This window comes from Megalobrama amblycephala, linkage group LG12 (assembly GCF_018812025.1).
Source record: "Megalobrama amblycephala isolate DHTTF-2021 linkage group LG12, ASM1881202v1, whole genome shotgun sequence".
Taxonomy (NCBI): Eukaryota; Metazoa; Chordata; class Actinopteri; order Cypriniformes; family Xenocyprididae; genus Megalobrama; species Megalobrama amblycephala.
Window position 1 is genome coordinate 38682066 of NC_063055.1, and position 22518 is coordinate 38704583.

General features: G+C 43.7%; 2 protein-coding genes across 4 annotated transcripts in view; one reads left to right on the top strand and one right to left on the bottom strand.

The window, feature by feature from the left end:
• The window catches only part of LOC125280497 (uncharacterized protein DDB_G0271670), a 57050-nt gene that overhangs the window by 23892 nt on the left and 10640 nt on the right, over positions 1–22518 (bottom strand). Inside the window, exon 5 of one of the 3 annotated variants that reach the window (XM_048211067.1) lies at positions 8093–8161. The exons of 1 other annotated variant lie outside the window; for it this stretch is intronic. In XM_048211067.1, the coding sequence (XP_048067024.1) occupies positions 8093–8161 (69 nt within the window). Of the gene's footprint in view, positions 1–8092; positions 8225–22518 lie in introns of all 3 variants that reach the window. One more of the 3 variants, XM_048211066.1, reaches the window with a different exon arrangement.
• LOC125280498 (zinc finger BED domain-containing protein 4-like) lies at positions 20833–22291 on the top strand. Its single transcript, XM_048211070.1, has 2 exons — positions 20833–21245; positions 21402–22291. Exons 1-2 carry the CDS (start codon positions 21127–21129, stop codon positions 22024–22026), a joined length of 744 nt encoding a protein of 247 aa, XP_048067027.1. The 5' UTR covers positions 20833–21126; the 3' UTR covers positions 22027–22291.

Sequence of the window (22518 nt, forward strand, 5' to 3'; positions counted from 1 at the left end):
TTCCGAACAACCGACCGACCGATCGAACGTCAAACCGAACGTCTTGTACTTTGAGCGTCTAACTGAACGTGACGACCCACGTGACGACCTGACGTGATGCCAGCGTCTTGAAATTAACTGGTTTTTAACCATGTAAGGACTATAAATGGACATTATAGGCACTAAATAAAGATATTTTATACCTAAAACCTAAATCGTGGACATTACAGGCAATACACATCTAAAACAACACTAACACAAACATATTTCTTTCCTGAATCCATGTGCTCCTCCATTGTTTTACTTTCAAAAAGCAGACTGTCCATACAGACATTCTATATTCTTAATTTGACCTATATTATCATTCTAACTTGTTTTTATTGTTAATTTTATTGCCTGCTGTAGGCTACAATGTTCTCAGTCCATGCAAGACACTCTAAATTAATAAATTGTTAATTATTGTAATTGCCTATATAGTATATCATCAGAGTCTCTTTATCCTTTTTCCCAGAAATCAACAGAATATTCAGGTGATATCAGGTGAAGTCTCAGAAGAGCCGTTAAAAGGTTTTTGAATGAAAGTTTAACATTACAATTCCTTTAGTGGACAGTTGCTCTTACCCTCTTTCCTTCATCTCAGTTGAATGAGATTTGGTGACAAAATTATCTTTAATTATCTGTAAAATTATCTGTCTACACACACAAATAAAAACTAGGATTGATTTGGTTGATTAAAGGTAGGCTATGTAGCCTACCCGAGCTCAACAGTCAATATTGAGGCATGCCTTTTAGAAAATATATTGTCTATATAACTTATACTTTACATTCTGTAGAAGTGTGTTGCTGTGTTTTTATTTTATTATCAGACATGAAAAATACATACTAGTCTTGTATAGGCTGCATCATAAAAGCAATTTCTCATTCTCTTGAAAAAAAAAAATTGAGAATGCTTTGGTAAACTCATGCAATTGATTGTGTGTCTGCTGTTTCCTAATTCATCAATTGTCATGTAGATTAAATATGATATTTGTTCCCTGATGAATAGTTTTACCCCTCAAAACATTAGTTCCTTGCATGAGTCATTTAATGCAAAATGGTTGAACTAGTTGCCATAAACTGTCAAGTGTCAAGCATATTTTCTATACATTTCTGTTAGACTTTTTTTAATGTGTCATGAATTGAAGAATTGCAGAGGTGAATTTTGAATTTTACAAATGAAGGGAAATGTAAAGGGATAGATCAGAACACGATAGACAGTCACTTTTTAAAATGAAATATCAAAAGGATAAACAACAGACTTTATTTCCACAGCCTTGAGTTTTTGAACTGATCTCTTGAATAAATGATACAATGATACATAAAATACATTTTATCAGACACTTGTCGCCACCTAGCGAAATAACATCATATATTTAATTTAATGTAACACGTTCCTACACGTGCTTACGTGTTGTTAACGCGCTCCTATGGCGACCGGTCGGAAGTGCGAGTAACCGATCATCTTCCCAACGTGTTGTTACGTGTGAAGACACGTTGTAACACGTTTGTGTTTTTCTTACCTTAATTTAACTCATGATTCGATTGTATCCTTTTCCACATGCTTGGACGGCTAATTTGGAAAAGAACGAGACATTCCAAGAACATGTTCTCCATCTCCCATTAAAAGTTTCAGGGACAGACTTCTAATTTCGAAATGTTAAATAGCCTATCTACTTTTATAAGCTACGCCTAAATTAAATAAGCTATTGATATTGTTACATATCCCTTGTCTCCCGGACTCCATTTCCCAGGATCCTCTTGTTCTCCACACCTGCACTCACTTCCCTCGTCTTCTCCCCATCATCACTCATCATCATCACCTGGACTTGGACTCACTCCCTTCACTCCTTGTCTGTTCTAAATGTTGCTATATGTGTTTGGAAGTTGTTTCGCTCCGTTGTATTAATAAAAACCCATCTATTGTGGAAAGTCCATATCAGCCTCATCTCTACAACAGCCAGACCGTAACAGAAGAACAGACCAAAACCGTTGGACCTCCACGATAGAAGATGGGAATCTTTCTTCAAGTGGTGGCTCCCGCTTCTCCAGTGCCTCTCTCTACAATGTCCGCGGCGGAACGACTCATCGGGCTCCTCCAGTACAGACGTTCGCTGGAGAGGTATGTGGAGGAGTCCGTAGAGCTAGCTTATTTGACTAACTGGTCAGACGCTCGTCTTATCGCCCTGTTTCTGGATGGGCTGGATGAGAACACTATCCGCTTTGATGAACCTGACGATTATGTTTCCTTAACTGAGACTATAAATGTAATTTTGTATTTAAATGGCTCCAAATTTCTTGTCGAAGAGGTTCAGGATAAGTGTTCATCTCATCCAGTCCTTCCGGAAACACGGGTGGCCTGGCCAGTTAGTCAAGCTCCGTCTTCCTCCGCATACCCCTCCAGTGAACTACTTACCAGTTCCACACTGGACCCACACACCTCCGCTGGGTCCAGAAAGCGGAGGAGGAGGAAGAAATCAGCTCCAGCCGCCGCCGCCGAGCCTGCCGCTCCAGCCGCCGCCACCGAGCCCGCCGCTCCAGTCTCCACAGAGCCAGCTCTAGTGCCTGTGGGGATTTTAATCGTCTTTGAGGGGATGGACTGGACCTCTCTCCCAGTGTCTCGAGTCTCAGCCGCCGAGCCCTCCGCTCCAGTCTCAGCCCCCGAGCCCTCCGCTCCTGCCTCAGCCGCCGAGCCCTCCGCTCCTGACTCAGTCGCCGAACCAGCCGCTCCATGCGCTGCCAAACCAGCTCCATACTCCTCCGCCCACATATTCACTATATTCCTTGGACTCCTCAAAATTATCCTAAACCTCCCCAAGTACTTTTTTGGGGGGGGGCTAGTACCCGTGGGTGGGGAACATGTGAGCGCCACACATGTGGGTGGGGCTTTGCCATGGCCGCCCAAGGCTCCTGACCCGCCATGGCTGCCCGCTGCACCTGGGCGGTCTGGGTTCAGAGACTCGTCCTGGAGACCTCCGGTGATGTCCGTCCCTCTCCCTGCACCGGCGTGAGGTCTCCAGGATGCCCACGCCGTTTCATCTACGGCACGAGGTCGCGCCTACCGGAAGGGGGAGGTACTGTTACATATCCCTTGTCTCCCGGACTCCATTTCCCAGGATTCTCTTGTTCTCCACACCTGCACTCACTTCCCTCGTCTTCTCCCCATCATCACTCATCATCATCACCTGGACTTGGACTCACTCCCTTCACTCCTTGTCTGTTCTAAATGTTGCTATGTGTTTGGAAGTTGTTTCTCTCCGTTGTATTAATAAAAACCCATCTATTGTGGAAAGTCCGTATCAGCCTCATCTCTACAACAGCCAGACCATAACAGATATGTTGCATAAAATATCCTGACCATTTAAATCAGACATACAGTAAAGTTTGATTTGATTGGCCAAAAACTTTTACAATTTTTTTTTTTTCATTCTAATTTGTTACAGAGCAGTGAATTGATCATATTATTTAACTTATAGAAATAGAATAGCTGCAAGATTCCTTAATGCTTATTATCAAATTATTGAGACCCTAACCCTGTTTATAATTATATAAAACAATTATAAATTAAAAAATACTGCCCCTGCAACAACAACAATTTCTTCTTTCTTTTTTTTTTTAATCAGTAGGCCTATTTGATGTGACCATACTTTGTTTTTAGAACCACACCAATTTGACTACATAAAAGTAGACATGTCAAGCTTTCTATAGATATATTTCTCATGTCTGTGAGTCAAGCAGACTATACTGAGTCTCGGTTCATATAGCCTATAAGTTGTGCTCCAGTTCACGCGCCAGTGATCGCGCCCGCGCCTGCCATGATTATATTGTCTACTTTATTTGCTTCTTATTTATTAAATCTATGCAAATGGTTGATTAAACATTGATTTAAATTAAGATACATTTTTTACAAAACGAAATTGACTTTAAGAAAGGCTTTCTACAAAACAAAACTTAATGAAGTGGTCAAAATCATGCCTGACCCACTCCATGTCTCCCGATATATTGGGCATCTTATGATGCATCTTACTCATGCTGTTCACTTTTCATTATCAAATAGATGAAATTAAAAAATAACATTATAATAGGCCTATTTAAACATAAATATGAAACTAAATACGTTTTCTTTAATGGCTACCAACAGTAGCCTACAGTACAGATAAATTTCATGTCGTGAGTAAGAGTGGATCATAAGTCAAGAAGGATCAAGCATAATTTATTTTTAGACTTATTTGTTGGCCAGTTGTAGCCTGTGCAATAAATATTAAAAGTTCTAAACCATCTATTGTGTTTTATTGTTCCATAGTAATGATACTATTTTCAATACTGAATTTGATAGTTGTCTCTCACGTTGCCCCACAGCAACATTAAAATAGTGTAGATTAGGTACAATGTTTTATAAAAAATATTTTATTCTATTTAGTGTCCATTTCATTCATTTAACATATGTAATATTAGGGCATCCAAGTTATTTGACATATTTGAAAAAAGAAAATTAAAAAGTAACCCAATAGTTACTTTCCCTGGTAATTGAGAATGAAGTAACTTAGTTACTAACTCAGCTACTATTTGTGAGAAGTAACTACTATAACTAATTATTTTAACTGGTGGAAAAAGGTGTATAAAGCAAGGCTATACAATTTAGTTCCTGCAGGGACACGACCAGCAGAGTTTAGTTTAACAGCCCACACTAAAGGCTCTCCTGGAGCACATCACCTGATTGGTATTCTGTAGATTTCCTGGGAAGTATGATAAAGAGGTCTGATGGACTGGCATAGGCTATATTGTACAGTAGGCAATAAAGCTAACAGTTAACATGATTGTACGGATCAAATTAAGACTAGGATGTTTTTGTGTCCATTCATAGTCTTTACACATCAGCTTGGCACCTTACATGGTTAAAAACCAGTTAATTTCAAGACGCTGGCGTCACGTCAGGTCGTCACGTGGGTCGACGCGCTCAGTTAGACGCTCAAAGTACAAGAAGTTCAGATAGACGTTCGGTTTGATGTTCGATCGGTCGGTCGGTCGTTCGGAAGTTTGATTTTGGCACGGACTAAAATAATAATAATAAAATACATAAATATATAAAGTGTTTATATATTTTATACCTTTTTCACATTGGTTTATTTTTTCATTTATTTATACATTTCTTTGTCCATATGGAAATGAGGGGGCCGTGTTATACCTCAGACATAGCTATCGAGCTCAGAGTGGCAAGGGTGAACCTTTGAGGCCACAGTCTGATTAGTCAATCCTCCCCGTCCTCTTACATACATTTTCAGTAGTAGAGACACCGCAGACATGCCAAGCTGTTCACGAGAATCCTGCGCTTACAGCACAAGGTTAAAAAATAAAGATTATACGATGCAACTTTTTGTATGGAAGAAGTAGAGAAGTAGAGATCAAGTAGAGTAGAGAACATCAAGTAGAGAACCAGACTCGTTATAAACCCAAATACACTCGAATTTAGTACATGAACTGAAAAGTGGACTATCAAAGTTGTAATAAAGATGTTTGCCATCGTAATGACGACAATAGTGCACACAAAAGTAGTAGCTGTTCCCTGCTCCAGCACGGTTAGCGCTCACATTCAGGGCCGGTGTAAGCTCAACTGCCGCTCGAGGTAAAACACCGTTGTGCCGCCCCCACTTTACACTCACAATTAAACTCGATCTTTGAGGTGCATGTGAAAGAATGAAGGTTTTGTTTATTGATTTATTAATAAACTTGCACTAATATAAAAGAATGTACAAGCATGTTGTTACGGTTGCTGGTGTAGAGATGAGGCAGATACGGATTTCCACAATAACATCCAATACTTTAATAAACAAAAGGCAGGAAACACCAAACGCAAGCATAACACAACAGAGAACAGACAAGGAGTGCAGGGAGTGAGTGCCATATAAAGGGAGTGCTGACAATAGAGTCCAGGTGCAGGTGATCCGTGATGATGGGGAGCTGACGAGGGAAGTGAGTGCAGGTGACGAAACAGGAGGATCATGGGAATTAGAGTCCAGGGGAACAAGGGATCTGTAACACATGTTTTCTGATTTCTTTTTTCACTCTGCAATGTAAAAAAATAATCAACACGTAACCACTAACTACAAATGCAAACACTTATGTTATATAATAGTAAGAATATCCCCTGGAAGATTCAGGAGAATTCCTGGTGGGCCGCTGATAAATTGGGCCGGCAGTAGCCTACTTCGACATAAAGAGTTTACAGGACGCGCAAAACACAAGTCTCTAGTTCGTTTTCAATGAGACACACGAAAGCCACAAATCGGTGGTAGTAGCTAATTGCGAAGTGACAGTGTGCAAGCGGTTCTCACGCCCAAAATCCCGTCACTTGCGCGTGCACAGCTCTCCATTATGAATAGAGTTTATTATAAATATATGGCATTTATAAATACTGTGCACACAAAGGTGAGCAACATGACTGCTCTGCTTTCTCTCACACACATAGGCGAAAATCTCACAGAAATCTCATTTGTTATTATCTATTAATAAAAGACGGACAATACATTTTTTAATGTTTTTGTTTTTTAATTGTTGCAGGTTCCCTATATCATTACATTAATAATTATTATGATTTAATTTTATTAGGATTTTTGTTCTGTTTTAATACAATTCACCAAAAAATATTATACTATTAACAAAGCCTAACTAAGAAAAAACTATTACACTATTTTGAAAAATCACATTACAAAAATAAAACAGCATAAATATTAGATTAGTGTTACAGATCCCTTGTTCCCCTGGACTCCATTTCCCATGATCCACCTGTTTCGTCACCTTCGTCACTTCCCTCGTCAGCTCCTCATCATCACGGATCACCTGCACCTGGACTCTATTATCTGCACTCCCTTTATAATGCACTCACTCCCTGCACTCCTTGTCCGTTCTATGTTGTGAATAAGTGTATGTTTGGTGTTTCCTGCCCGTGTTTATTAAAGAAGTGTGTGTCATTGTGGAAATCCGTATCTGCCTCATCTCTATACCAACAACACGTAACAATTAGATTAATAAAACAGCATTTAACAAATATTTGTAATTATTATTTTGCATTTTAGTCTCATTTTAAGCACTAAGTAAGTTGCAAGTGTATTATTTATTTATTCATATCTGCTGGGTTGTGACTGGGGACGTTTAACCTGTCTAAAACAATCCCGCACCCTGTTATAAAACACATAACTGTATTACTTTAATTTAACATGAATAGTTATGTTACTACCTTTTAAAGTTGAAACAGATAACGATGTTTCTTTTGATAATTGATGATATTGCGCTCTGCTCTGGTCCAGGTTAGTGGCGCGTGCGCAGCCAAGTGTATCCGTGACAGTGTAGCTGCACAGCCCCCTCTGTTGGTGAATATAATCACTACATGCTCCGATAACCAACAGGCTGCTATGTTGGTCGAGCTTTTTTGCAATATATTTGTGGGTTATTTTGAATGAGTTATAAAACAGGGACATTTCCAGGGACAGTTCCAGTCGGGGACGGAGCACCAAAAACCAATTTTAATAGAAAATAGGCCTACAGTAAGGGAGCATGGCAGAAGGCGCGCAAAGAGTGCTCCCTCTGTAAACACTAAAAAGTTGTCATATCTCACAAAGTTCTGTTATAATAAATGAAGCTGTCACACATTGAATCTCTTATTTACATAATGTCTAAATTTCTTTGTTTTGATGAGAGAATTTGCGATCGTGCAAACTCATAGTCCACTCACCGCTCAAAACGCCAGTTTTTATGTTCAGTGATATGCCGCTCTAGGTTGGGGCGGAGTTTGGTAGTCAGTAGAATGAGGGAAAGATAATTTAGATTTAGAATAACTAATCGGGTGATAACTTTTTGATATAAGTGAAATAATTCCATAATTCCATTGCTATGTCTGAAGTAAAACACGACTCCCTCATTACCATAAGGTCAAAGACATGTATAAATAAATGTGGAAATAAATGTATACATAAAAACATATATCAATAAATAAGTGTGGATATAAATAAAAGTGGAAATAAATCAGGCCTCCTCACAAGCTACACCCATTGATCATGTTTGTATTTCAGCACAAGATCACCTGCTGATGTGTTTGGAGACTCCAGTGATGTAGAAGTACTGGAAACAACTGTGCTTGGTGAAGTTTTGACTGATGAAAAAGAAGAAGAAGAAGAAGAAGCAGATGATGATGGTGGTGGTGGTGATGATGTTTCTGAGAATTTTGTAAAAAAAAAAAAAAAATGGAAAAATGGAAAAGTTTTTTTTACACACAGAACTTGACAACACTGATACAGATACTTGTGTAACACTTTACAATAAGGTTAACATTAGTTATTGCATTAGTTAACATTAACTAACCATGAACAACACCTCTGTTCAGCATTAGTTAATCTTTGTTAACATTAACACACTTGTATCATGTTAACAGCGCAATTAGTTAACGTTAGTTAAAGGTGCTAAATAGGATATTTTCGTCGACTGAGAAACCAAAGACTGTTACTGAGTTTTTGAAATGAGCGCATGCGCAAGAACAGCCCCCTTCTTCACAGCTCATTTCAAGGGAACGCCTCCCAAAACTCGTGCACGAGTATTGGAACACGAGTGTTTACCACCGGCATTCGCTGTGTTGTGTTAGTGGATTCATTATGTCGGACTCACCGCAGGTAACTCATAATCTGCAGTTGTTACTCCTGTCTCCAGACAAAAACATTGCATGCGGCGCCTGTGGAGTGTGGAAAGTTACTGGAGCGCGCAGCCACGCTCATCTCTCACAAGGAACGTCACGGCAGTGATTGACAAGCCAGAGGGCCAATCGTTTACGTGATGATCGCATAAACGATTGGCTGATGTTTATAAGGCCCTACCTCGTGCACAGATGATGTATATTAATATTATTCCTTTCAGTGCACCTAATAAATAGTCTTTTATCAGTTAGTAAAGACAGTTTCAAGTAATATTGCAAAAATGTATAAAACAAAACATCCTATTTAGCACCTTTAATGCATTAGTTAATCTTTGTTAACGTTAACTCACACATATACTAATGCATCTATTCACGTTAACAGCGCAAGTAGTTAACATAGTTAATGCAATAGATAACATGAACTAATCATGAACAAAGCCTGTAAATAGCCTTAATGTTTTAAGGTTATCGTACTGTACATATTTACATTAGTCTATGTAGCAGTTGACACACTAAGGGTAAACATTTCTAACTCATCTACCCTAAAGGTAAAAATGCCATTGTGTACCTTATCAGCATTATTTATTAATAAGGCATTGATTTGGGCTGTAAACATAATTCTGAAGTGGAAACTATCTGAACATTAACAGATATGTTGTTCATGTTTATATGCACTTTACTATCATTATTTACATTCAACAAAGCATTTATTAATGGAATTTGTGAACCTTATTGTACAATATTTCAACATTAACTGATGTTACAAACATTTGTAGACCCTTTATTAACATGACTTACCTTCAACAAAGCATTTAAATGAATAAAATGTATGTAATTGTTTAACCATTTTGTAATATTTAGTTTGTTTGCTGTGTGACACAGAAGGTGTTTTCTCCTATGCAGCGACTGACAATACATAAGATACACCAAAGCACAACATAAATGAACAAATCACATCAATGTTATTTGTTCACTGTACTCCAAATCTTTAGAATCCATGTTCGCAAGGAACAAATCCAAATTCAGCCCTTTATCCGGCGATCTCTCAGCAGCAGCCATCACAGTCAAAGCCCACACTCGTTGTTATTCAAATTTGAAAGTTGCGCCCTCGAGAACCTTTACGACACTGTTTACGGCACTGATATTGAACGCTCATTGATAAAAAAAAGAGATTACGCTTGTTTGTCTGTTATTCTTTTATTTATAACAGTTATAGTTTTAAGAAATGGTTATGCGTAGGTTTAGGGGTAGATGTAGGATTAATGGCTCAAAATATTGTTTTAATGTTATATTTTTACAAAAACTGTCATTTTCCTAAAAATTTATGTCCATTATGTTTTATTAACATTCTGTATAAAATGGGTATGTTTAGGTTCGGGATGTGGTTTGGGGATCTTACATTTGTCTACAAAACGATAAAAGGGAAATTATACATAAATCTTTATGACATGAAAGATTCATAAATATTTTAAGTTTTTTCGCTGAAAAAGTATTTTTACATTTTAGTTTTGTTATTGTTATTGTAAAGTGTTACCAATACTTGTTTCTGATGTCATTCACTACCCAGAATTCATGTTTGCTGATACACAGACACTTAGAAAACAGAATTGCAAGCTGTTTGTTTGAAATTAAGCCTGTGGTTTCACACTGAATAATACAGTGCATTGAGGGTCACTGGATGAGCACCATTAACTGCAGTTAACTATAGTACAAGTGTGGTAAAAGGACTCACAGCAGCACTAAAACCTGCACTTCTACTGTATCCAAATGACCACACTAATGCTGCAACACCAGACACTGATCCGAGATTAACAGACCCAGAGAGAACTAAACACTAAACGCTTTCAAACTGCAAGATCTTCAGCCATTTGCAGATGCTGACAAAGATAATGTAAGTTTCATTAACGGTAAAAAAAAAAAAAAAAAAATGAGTATATGAATGTTAAATGAACAAATAACTATAACTGTATAAAAATATTAGAGTGGTCACATTTATAGAATGAAATGAAGAATAAATTGGTCAAACACAAACACTGATAATTGCTTATGCGCGCAGTTCAGTTTCTTGTTGTGGAAGTGACGTGTAGTCAAGTATGGTTTCTCATAGTGCTGGGCGGTATACCGGTTCATACCAAATACTGGTATTTATTTTTGTTATGATATGAATTTTGATGATACCGCAATACTGGTATGTGTCGCCAATGTCCCTTTAAGACAAGTCATTTCACTCAGCGGCCATCTTTGAAACGCCTCTCGGGCATGCAAGTGCATCTCTTTGAATGGGGAAACATCAAATACTTTGCCAAGCTTTCGATTAAATTTCATATTTGAAATCACCAATGAAATCTGACAACAACTGTCTCATAAATTTTGTTTCCAAGCGCTCGAATCATGACAAAAAAACAGTATTTTTCAGGCCGGATCAAGCTAATGCGCATGCGCAGTCCTAAATGTGCGCCTCTTGTGCCTCATTTTGGAGGTGCGCATCAGACTGTTTCTATAGAAACCAGTGCTTTAACGGCCGCTGCAGTGACGCAATGACTTTACTAGTCGGCGACTGGCTCTTATTTAGAAGGCGTGACTTATTCCGCCATATTGCGCGTTAAAGTATTGACCCCTTAAAAGTTTGTAAACATTGCAATGTTTCCTGGTGGGCGGGGCTTAGCTGGAGGCAAAAAGAGGCGCTGGACGCAATGTTGACAAGCGTAAGCTAGCATGTTTTAGGAGGGATTTATTAAACATGGATGCAGAAGAAAGTTCTGAACTGTCCGAATATGTACAGTCACTGACTCTGAGGGACCGTGACAGCTATTTTTGTAAATTAGAAACAGTTTAACCAGGTTTTGGATATTTCCTAGACAACATATGAATTACTTTCGGGTGGTTTGGGGAATTTTGTCAAGGGTTATTGTCTAATGTAACCTATCGCTGGGCTAACTATGATTAGCAATGTGGATTATTTTAAGAGACCATTCAAAGGATGGCACACACATCTATCGCTGTATGTTTGTTTAACATTTAAGCTAGCGTGCTGAAGGTTGGCGACTTTTCAACTATAAAACAGAAACTTGCTGATTTGTACTAGATAAAACCAACACACCATTAAATATGCATAGATTATTTTACCTGATATGAAGTGTGCACTGCAAACACGAGTATTATTTATGATCGTCTCCGTCCAGTCTGTACGCCGTATTGCATTCAACCACAATTATCTTTTGATTTCTGTGAAGGAATGTCTGCCGGGCTCCTGTAAAACTTTAGTTTTGAACCAAAAGTGTGATTCCTTCTATTCTGGCAGCCAAAAACACAACAAGATGACATTTTAAAGTCAAAACCTCAAACTTTTAGCACGACTGCTATGAGTTCTTCCTTATGTTTTGCCTCCAGCTAGAGCGGTGACATCACAGTGATGTAGGCGATTAAGGGGTCATTTTTCAAGACAAGCCGTGATCAAAATTAATGATAGAGATGTCGTTGTTAGCCACCATTTCAGTCCTGTGTGTAATGCAGCTCACTGTCATCGAATGTGTATGTTTCGATGATGTAAAACTCCGGACAAGTTTTCATGCAGACGTCCATTTTTAATGCATCTTGACTGTCGTACAGTCTGACATTAATGACAGCTGAGATCCCACAGTGTGACATGAGGATCATATTCCTTTATGGAATAATCCACTAATGTCTTGAGATGCAATGTGAACTAAAATTCTCAGTTGCACATGCAATCGTGCATGTCTAGGAAACTCATTAATATTCATGTATGCTCCACCTTCGGAAACGTACTCGGTTACGTACGTAACCTCGGTTCCCTGAGATACGGGAACGAGTACTGTGTATGGGGAAAAGCTCCTTTTTCCTCCTCGCTGAAGCCTTTTTCAATAGCGCAGTGTAACTGCACGTCTATTGGCTCAAAGGAATGAAACTCTTTGAACCAATGACGGCGCGGCGTAGTCGCGCAAGCCTATGGCGAAACAGCGCGTCAACAAGCCCGCCAAAACGGGCGTGGCTTATGGCTATATAAGCCGCCGTTTCGCCATGGGATTCAGTTAAAACTCGACTGAAGCGACGACACTGAGCCGCAGTGTCGAGGCACGGTATAAAACGCAGTACTCGTTCCCGTATCTCAGGGAACCGAGGTTACGTACGTAACCGAGTACGTTCCCTTTCGATACTCTCACTCATACTGCGTATGGGGAACGAATACAATCACGCCGTGCCACGACAGGGAACGACAAAACATATCATGGGCACGAGGGGGGCCCAGAGGATATGTGAGGGGCCAAGGCCGTCGAACCCTAAGTACAGGAGCAGGAAAACCCCTGAGGAGGCGTGGCGATGGGGCTTGAAGAGGCCGTCGTATCACACCGAGAGGACCCGAGCATGTAAGGTTGGGATGTCCAAGTTGTAAAACCTGACAAAAGTGAACGGCGAGGATCAGCCGGCCGCGTCACAGATGTCTTTGAGAGAAATACCACTAGACCACGCCCAGGATGAGGCCATGCCTCTAGTGGAGTGGGCTCTTACTCTTATGGGGCAGTCCAGGCCCATAGAGGAATAGCATAGAGCGATCGCGTCAACTATCCAACGCGAGAGGCGTTGCTTTGAGACCGGAGACCCCTTGGTGCGGCCTCCAAAGCAGACGAAGAGCTGGTCCGACTGCCTGAATGGTTCGGAACGCTCAATATAGACTCTCAATGCCCTAACGGGGCAGAGCAAATGCACCTCTCGCTCATCCAGAGAAGGAGGTAGCGCCGAGAGGGAAATGACCTGTGCTCTGAACGGGGTCGAGAGCACCTTGGGGACATAGCCATGCCTGGGTTTTAGAACGACCTTAGAGTCGTCGGGCCCGAATTCAAGGCATGCAGGGCTCACAGAGAGGGCCTGCAGGTCGCTGACGCGCTTAACCGATGCCAGTGCGAGTAGCAGAGCGGTTTTGAGCGTTAAGGGCCGGAGATCAGCTGACTGCAGCGGCTCAAAGGGCGGGCCCTTGAGGGCTGCAAGGACAGTGGAGAGGTCCCAAGAGGGAACGGTAAGTGGTCTAGGGGGGTTAAGACGCCTAGCACCTCTTAGGAAATGGACAATGAGGCCGTTTCTTCCCACCGTCTGACCAGCGATAGGGGCGTGGAATGCTCCAATGACTGCAACGTAAACCTTAAGCGTGGAAGGGGTGAGACCACTGTCCAGCCGCTCTTGGAGGAAAGACAAAATCTGAGATATGTCACTCTCCACAGGGTCGACGCTGCGCGTTGAGCACCAGTCAATGAAGACTGACCATTTTTGAACATAGAGACGCCTGGTAGATGGAGCTCTAGCTTGAGAAATGGTGTGCAGAATGTTCCCGGGGAGATCTACTGGCTCCCATCGAGGGACCACAGGTGCAGAGCCCACAGCTCGGGCTGGGGGTGCCAGATCGTCCTTTTCGCCTGAGAGAGGAGGTCTCGTCTCAGGGTGATTGGCCATGGGGCTCTTGTGGAGAGCCTGAACAGCTCGAGGACCAGATTTGGGTCCTCCAGAGTGGGGCCACCAAGAGGACTCTGTGTTTGTCTTCCCTGATCCGTCTGATGACGGAATCATCGCGATCGGGGGAAAGGCATATAGGAGGAGCCTGGGCCATTCGTGGGCCAGCGCATCCCTTTCCTTTGAAAAGAAGGTTGGGCAGTGAGAAGTGTCTTCTGAGGTGAAGAGGTCTACCTCTGCCTTCCCGAAGATTTCCCATATTTTCTGAACCGTCTGGGGATGGAGCATCCACTCGTCCGAGGGGACATTGCTCCGAGACAGCATGTCTGCCCCCAAATTCGTTTTCCTAGGTATGTGGGTTGCTCTGAGCGACCGTAGCCTGGGCGCTGCCCATTCGAGGAGGCACTTTGTCAGGGCACAAAGGTGGCTGGACGATAGGCCTCCCTGGTGGTTTATATATGACACGACCGTCATACTGTCCGATTGGACCAGGACGTGGTGTCCTTTCAGGAACTTCTGGAACGCGGCCAGGGCGTATTACACTGCCAGCATCTCGAGGCAGTTGATGTGCAGATGGCTCTGCTCGTGGTTCCGAGCCGAAGGCCGGTCTGCCCTCGAAAACGGCTCCCCAACCCGTGTTGGAAGCGTCCGTCGAGAGCACCTTCCTTCTCGACACCGCCTGAAGGGGAACTCCACGCTTGAACCAGCTGGGGTCTGTCCAAGGTCTCAGAGCTGTGACACAGGCCTGATTGACCCTGACTAAGAAGCGGCCATGCCGCCAAGCATGCAGTGGAACCCTGAGTTTCAGCCAGTATTGCAGAGGCCGCATTTGGAGGTGGCCGAGCTGCAGTACCGGGGAAGCGGAAACCATCAGTCCTAGCATCCTCTGGAAGGACTTCAGAGGGTAACGGACATTGTTCCTGATCGATGCCGAGAGCTTCTGAATCATCAGAGCGCGCTCTGGAGAGATTACAGCCCTCATATGGACTGAATCGAAGACTGCGCCCAGGAACGTGATACGTTGGCTGGGGAGCAGCGAGCTCTTGGCAAAATTGACCCTGAGTCCCAGGCACTGAAGGTGGCTGAGGAGCACGGATCTGTGGTGTTTTAAGTCGGTACGAGACTGGGCCAGTATGAGTCAGTCGTCGAGGTAATTTAAAACTCGGATCCCCATCTCTCTTAGAGGGAGAAGCGCCGAGTTCATGCACTTGGTAAACGTGCGGGGAGCTAGAGACAGCCCGAAGGGCAGGACCTTGTATTGATAGGCCACACCCTCGAAGGCGAATCTCAAGAATCGCCTGTGGTGGGGGGCTATCTGGATGTGAAAGTATGCGTCTTTCAGGTCCAGTGAGAAGAACCAGTCCTCGGGGCGGATCTGCGCAAGGATCTGCTTCAACATTAGCATTCTGAACTTCCGTCTCATGAGGGAGAGGTTTAGAAGCCTGAGGACTAAGATGGGTCTGAGACCACCATCTTTCTTTGGGACAACAAAGTAGCGGCTGTAGAAGCCCGACTCTCTTTCTGCTGGGGGAACAATGTCTATGGCTCCCTTCTGTAGCAGAGACATCACTTCTGTACGGAGGACATGCGCATCATCCATTTTGACTGAAGTGGTGACCACACCGCTGAAGCGCGGGGGCCTTCGGGCGAACTGCAGAGAATAGCCGCGGGATATGGTCCCTATGACCCACTGTGACACGCCTGGGATGGCTTGCCAGGCCTCTACCCGTGTGACCAGTGGCTGAATAGCGTCCGGTGACAGACCGCTGTGTAGGGGTCTTTGTACCGTCGTTACAGGATGAGGAAATTTGCTCTCTTTTTGGAAATTTAAAAATATTGGGTTCGCCATTAAAACGGCGGTTTGTGTGGGCGCAACATCTGTGGGCCCAGGGCACGTAACCCGATGATTCCCAACACCCGGAACTAGGCGAGGTGGCGGGGAATGCATGCGAGAGAGCTTTTGGGGTGGTCCGGCCGTGGCGAGACTTAACCCCATCCTCTTTCTTCCTCGTAGATCAGGAAGACGCCGGAGGCATCAGGTCCAGCACTATCTTGGGCCGGGGACCCTGGCGTCTCGGGAGTGTGGAGCGCTTCGCAGGGCGGGCTCGCTGGCGCTGCTCCTTGGGTGGCGCTGCTTGAGATGCGGAGGGGGCTGGTTTGCTCTGGAGCTGGGTCGGCGCAGGTTTGGACCGACTTGCAGCAGATGAAGAGCTGGAGCGCTTTGGCAAGAAATGACGCATAGCTTGGGACGATTTCTGTGCAGCGGAGAAGCGCTCGGTGAACCCCTCCACAGCTGGCCCGAAGAGACCTGAGGGTGAGACAGGGGCATCCAGGAAGGCCATCTTGTCTGCATCCTTAATCTCCGTGAGGTTGAGCCAGAGACGGCACTCCCAAACAACCAGCTTGTCCTGCTGAGGAGTACGCTCGGCCAGCGATGGCGGAGGTCGTACGGCAGGGCTTGGAGGGAAGGGCCCTCTTGCTCTTCCAGCCCACGGCCGCGGGCGGGCAGAGGTGAGCGGCCACGGCCTCGTCTAGCGGCGGCATCTGCTCGTAGCCCTTCTCACGTGAGCCGTCAACCGAGGTGAGAGCGCGGGTGAAGAGGTGCGAAGGCGGGCGGAGTAGGCAGCGCGCCACGACTTCGTCAGCTCCGTGTGTACCTCAGGGAAGAAGGGCGCAGATCGCTGGCGAGGGGTCTGGCGGGGCCCCGGCAGAAACCACTCATCTAGCCTACTGTGCGTCGGCTCTTCAGGTGCAGCCCATTCCAGGTCGAGCTCCTCGACGGCCTTGGAGAGGACGCGGAGTAATTCGGCGTCCGTTCCTGGCCTGGAGTCAATGGGCTCCAGTGACGGCTGGGAGGCGGGCTCCTCCTCTCCGGCCCACTCCTCCGGTTCAGATGCTGCGAGCGACATGGAGTCGTCGAGCTGCTCATCCTCCGAGCCGCCAAAGGCACTCGCAGTGCGGGCATGAAGTCTCAGTGAGTGCGGCTTCCGCGTGGGACTTGCCCAGACATCCGACGCACTCACCATGGCCGTCATCGTCCTGCAGAGGGGCTCTGCAGGTGCCACAAGCGTGGCGCAGCATTTTAAACAACGCCACCGCCATTAAAACAGCGCTTGGGTGGGCTCTTTTAGAAGAAGCTCTTAAGCAGCGGCGGAAGAATCCGCTTGAAGGCGCTTTCAAAACTTGCCGGATGGCAGCAGGAGATTCGCTGAGAGCGAAACCGGAAGCTTGCGGCGGCCGGTCGAGAGCGGCGCTCTGGGCAGCAGTCTGCGGCGGCGCCGGCGGGAGTAGGCGGCGGTCTTCAGCTGTCCTCTGCAAAGCCTCTTCTACGGCGGAGAGCTCGTTCCAGCGGCGAAGGCGATCAGCAGGAATCCAGCGAAGCGTAGTCGTCGCTGAAGGAGAGAGAACTGAATCCCATGGCGAAACGCCGGCTTATATAGCCATAAGCCACGCCCGTTTTGGCGGGCTTGTTGGCGCGCTGTTTCGCCATAGGCTCGCGCGCCGTCATTGGTTCAAAGAGTTTCATTCCTTTGAGCCAATAGACGTGCAGTTACACTGCGCTATTGAAAAAGGCTTCAGCGAGGAGGAAAAAGGAGCTTTTCCCCATACGCAGTATGAGTGAGAGTATCGAAAGGGAACCGAAAATCTCAGAAACCGAAAATCTCGTAACACCAGCCGGACACCCCCGTCCGCGCGCAGGCCAAATTTCGAGACCGCATGAAGGTTGCGCATGCAACAGCGCATGCGCAAGCAGGAAAGAAGAGTCCACTAGGTGGCAATACGCACAGTACTGAGCACAATGTGCAGTCGTCGAAGAAGAGCGTGTAAAGAACTATTCAAAAATAAGACGAGTAAACTCTAAAGCATGCCTTCTCCATCGTTTTTGATTCTCTCTTGGTGAAGGGCACTAAACTGTACATCTGATCACGACCACAATGGTTTTGTGGCGAGGGGGGCGTGGTTCAGCGGAGTCTGCAACTGGAGAGAGAGCCGGGAGACGCATGGTCAGTGAGTGGGTTAAATGTAAATCACGAACACCTGTTTCTAATTCCAGTAATTGGCATGGAGACAGGATAAAACACCAGGAGAAGCAGGAGTGTGTGTGTGTGTGTGTGTGTGTGTGTGTGTGTGTGTGTGTGTGTGTGTGTGTGTGTGTGAGAGAGAGAGAGAGAGAGAGAGAGAGAGAGAGAGAGAGAGGGGGAGAGAGAGGGGGACTGCTGACTGATCGTGACATATGGAAGGCCGTTTCAGCATAAAAACATTCCAGCGTTACTCGTCGTAATTATATTTTTACTAGAAACAATTAAATTAAAGAGCTCTATAATTTAATTTGTACTAGTAACAATTACAATTACAGAGCTCTATAATTCAATTTTTACTAGTAACAATTATAATTGTAGAGCTCTCTAATTTGGTTTTTACTAGTAACAATTCCAATTAGAGAGCTCTACAATTCATTTATTACTAGTCATATGTCTCCATTGACTTCCATTCATTTTTAATTATAGAGCTCTGTAATTCAATTGTTACTAGTAAGAATTCAATTGTAGAGCTCTCTAATTCAATGTTGTTTTCATCAACGATGACGATAACGAAATGATTTCGTTGACGCACCTTTTTTTATGACGATAACGCGACGATGACTAGCTAAAAATGGCTCTAATGTGACTAAAACATGACGAGACGTTTTCGAGTTTTCGTTGACGAGATGAGACGGAACGAAAATTATTATAAGTCTGACGTTCACCATGCATGTCATTTCTGCCTATTTTGCATGAAATCTGCCGCTTCCTATCCTTGTTTTGGGTACGCCCACCACCCGGCTGCCGCTATGCCGCACACCAGATTCCACACGACAACACACCTGTGGCTGGTCACTCGCCATACATCTTTGAAGGACCATGGCGGCGATGCCAATAAACAGGCTTGGTGGTCGGAAACGACAAGATGATTTATGGACATACTTTCAGTATAATTCATCAGAAAGAAAAACGGAATGCATAGTATTGGGAGACGACGGTAAATGTGGCCACAAACTAGGTGGGAAGAATACCACCAACCTCAAGCGGCACCTGAAGGCTCATCACGCTGATATTTTTTCGAAGGTAAGTTAACTAACAAGTCACGCTTTTAACATATCATATACATTCAATTTTACTCGACAATCGGCTTGTGACACATTTCATGGTAAGCTTAAGGTTTTGCATATATCTACTGGCGCAAATTTGCTGCTAACTTCAGGCTAATATTAACGTTAGCTTGGTTGCACTAACTCAGGGATGCAAACAGCGCGCTTATCAGCACCTCCCGCTTTTTTCACGTCAGTTTGGGTGACTTGGGCCTGAGAGGGTCTGATTATAATTTCACAAAGTCATCTGAAGCCATTTCATAGCTTAATGTGAGGTACAGAAGTTTATTTACATCATTAAATTAAAGTTTTTGTGTATTTGTATTTTATGTTTGTTGCTGTTTTTAAACGACTCGCTAGCGTGTGCCTGTTAGATCACACACATCACAGGGACTATGAATTGGCATCAAACGCACAATAACTGGAATTTAAAACTGAAGAAACAAATGATCAATAAACTGTTGGACAGATATACGTTACACTAGGAATTGTGCGCTCGACATTTCTTCGCTTTGTGCCGTGTACTTTTAAATGCGCACTTGAGCAGCGCAGCACACTGTGACTCCATGTTGCTTTGAGCACATCATTCTGCACCCGCGATGTGCATACGCGCTTTGTGCGCTCCGTTTTGAAGCGTTTCATATTATCATGGTTTTGCGCACTGAAAGATTATTAAAAGCCTATATTTTTATACCTAGCCTACACAATACATTTAAAATGAGCATAATTTAATTGTATATTATTTGTGTGTAGTGTAGGCTATATAAATACATACACTTCTTATCTCTTGACATTCATATATAATAAATATAAAATTGTGATATTTGCTGCGGGGTGAGGGCTTCGATAACTCTCTCTTTTTTGACCATACATGTGTTTGCATCCCTGAATGTTTGTGTCACTTTTATTTGTTGAACATGCAGGGATTTTGGCCGGGTAGGAAGTGTTGATCGTCATTATGTTAAACCATATTTGATTTCAGTGACAGTCTAAAATGTGGAGGGAAAATTAGCATTTCAGACCGGTTGCTGTTCCCCATGTTTCCCAAATCGAAAAGCTTCTTGAACAAAGCGTCAAAGAAAATAACTTTTTGTTTTCTAAACGTAATGTGTTGAAACATGATGATCTGCATAATATATATACTATTATTACTATTACTACTGTAATATACAGTATACACACATACACATTTAATTGTTTTGTATTCACATGACATGACTTTTACAGATGTACTTTGTTTAGAGAGTAATTGTCTTTGTTTTCTCCTCATCCAGATCCCAGTGACCAGAACTCCTATACAGAAATCTGGTTGTCCAAATAACGACGGGGCACAGACATCTATCGAAACAGCCTTCGCCGCAGGATCCAAATACAAGTCAAACTCTGTGGAACAACATGTCAAAGAACAAGCGCTCGCTCTTTGGATTGGACGCACTGGTCTACCTGCTTGCACAGTTGAGGATGAAGATTTCATCCACATGATGGAGACCTTTGATAAAAGGATGACCATACCCAAAAGAACAAAAATAAACAACTTAGTTGACAAGATTTATGAAGACGAAAAACTAAAGTACAAAGAGCGGCTTGCCAGAGCACGTAAAATAACAATTGGGCTGGACATATGGACCAAAAAAGGACTTACAGCTTCATTTCTGGCAATTAGTGCATGTTTTGTTTTTTTTGCACTGTGGTCAACAAAGCACAGCACATATTGTTGAGACTTGATCAGATCGCACACCCACACACGGCAGAGTGTATAAAACATTGTATTGACCGATGCATAGAGGACTGAGGAATACCACAACACAAAATTCTAACAGTCATAACTGACAATGGAAGCAACATGATTGCAGCATTCAAGTCTAATGAACCAGATGAGCCCACTAGCTCCGACTCCGAGGATGAATCCATGGAGACGAGTGACCCTGAAGATTCTGAGGTGGCTGTTAGAGAACGCCAGAGGTAAATTACTTCAGTTTGCTGTTAATTTTCAGTATGTTAGTCACTCTTGAGTTATGCTTGTATGTTATAGTCACTTTTTTTTAGCAATTGTTCATGGCAATTTTATTGAATGTCCTTAAAACTATTTATTTTTCTCTGTATTTTTGTCTCTTCTAGGTTTGGAGCCATAGATATGAGTAGGACCCCCTGCGTTGTACACACTCTACAACTTGTGGTGAACATGATCCAGAAAGACACTAGTGTCAACCGACTGCTGAGCAAAGTTAGAGGTCTTGTTAAGCTCTTCCGCAAGTCATCTGTGGCAACTGAGCGACTGCTGCAGATGTGTCAACTAACCCTGATCAAAGACTGCCCTACTAGATGGTCCAGCACATATCAGACGATATCACGGCTTCTCCAAATCAAGGACTCAGTAGTTCAGGTTGCGGATGGGATGAGCTGGGACTATTTACTGTCAAGTGAGTGGCATAAGCTGTCCGCTCTCAGAGATTTACTCATCCCCTTCGCTGAGCATACCCAGTTGCTCCAGAGTGACACACAGTCATTATCCCTTGTGGTGCCTGCCATTCTGGACCTGCAGGGTCACCTGTCTGAGTTCCCCCATGCCCAGGGATCTAGCTTTAAGGACCTCGCTTCCCTGGCAATTAAGATGAAGGCAAACATGGACAAGAGGTTCAGCTGCTTTCTTGATCACACTGACTCCACTGAGCTGCTGCTGCATGCTTCCTTGACCCGACAGTTGCACCTGAAGCACTCCTTGAAAATGATGATGAGCAAATAGAGGCACTTCTGAGAAGATCAGAAGATTATCTTGCTCAATTGGTGCCACCAGTTGTACGGGAGGAGGAGGCTGAAGATGAGGAGCCAGCGGAGGGAGAAGAATCCAAAGAAGAGCAGCCTCATAACAAGTGGCCCAGATTCAGATTCTTGTCCAAACCAAGCCGGCCTTCCAAGTCTACCATCTCAAAGCCGTGTGTCAAGGAGGAAATCAAGAAATTCAAGGAGCAGTTGTCACAGCCTACAAACCAAGAGACTGCCCTAGAATTTTGGGCTACACAGGGAGATTATGTTTATCCGAGCCTAAAACCTATTGCCTTAGACCTTCTGGCCATGCCAGCATCTCAAGCATTTGCTGAGAGAGGTCTTTAGCATTACAGGTGACCTCAGTCGTGGCCTGTCGTAATAGAGCAAGAGTCATTTTAGAAAGAAGTGCTTTCCTGAAACTGAATCGAGGTCAGTAGGCTAATTTAACGAGCATTTAATTTTAATTTTT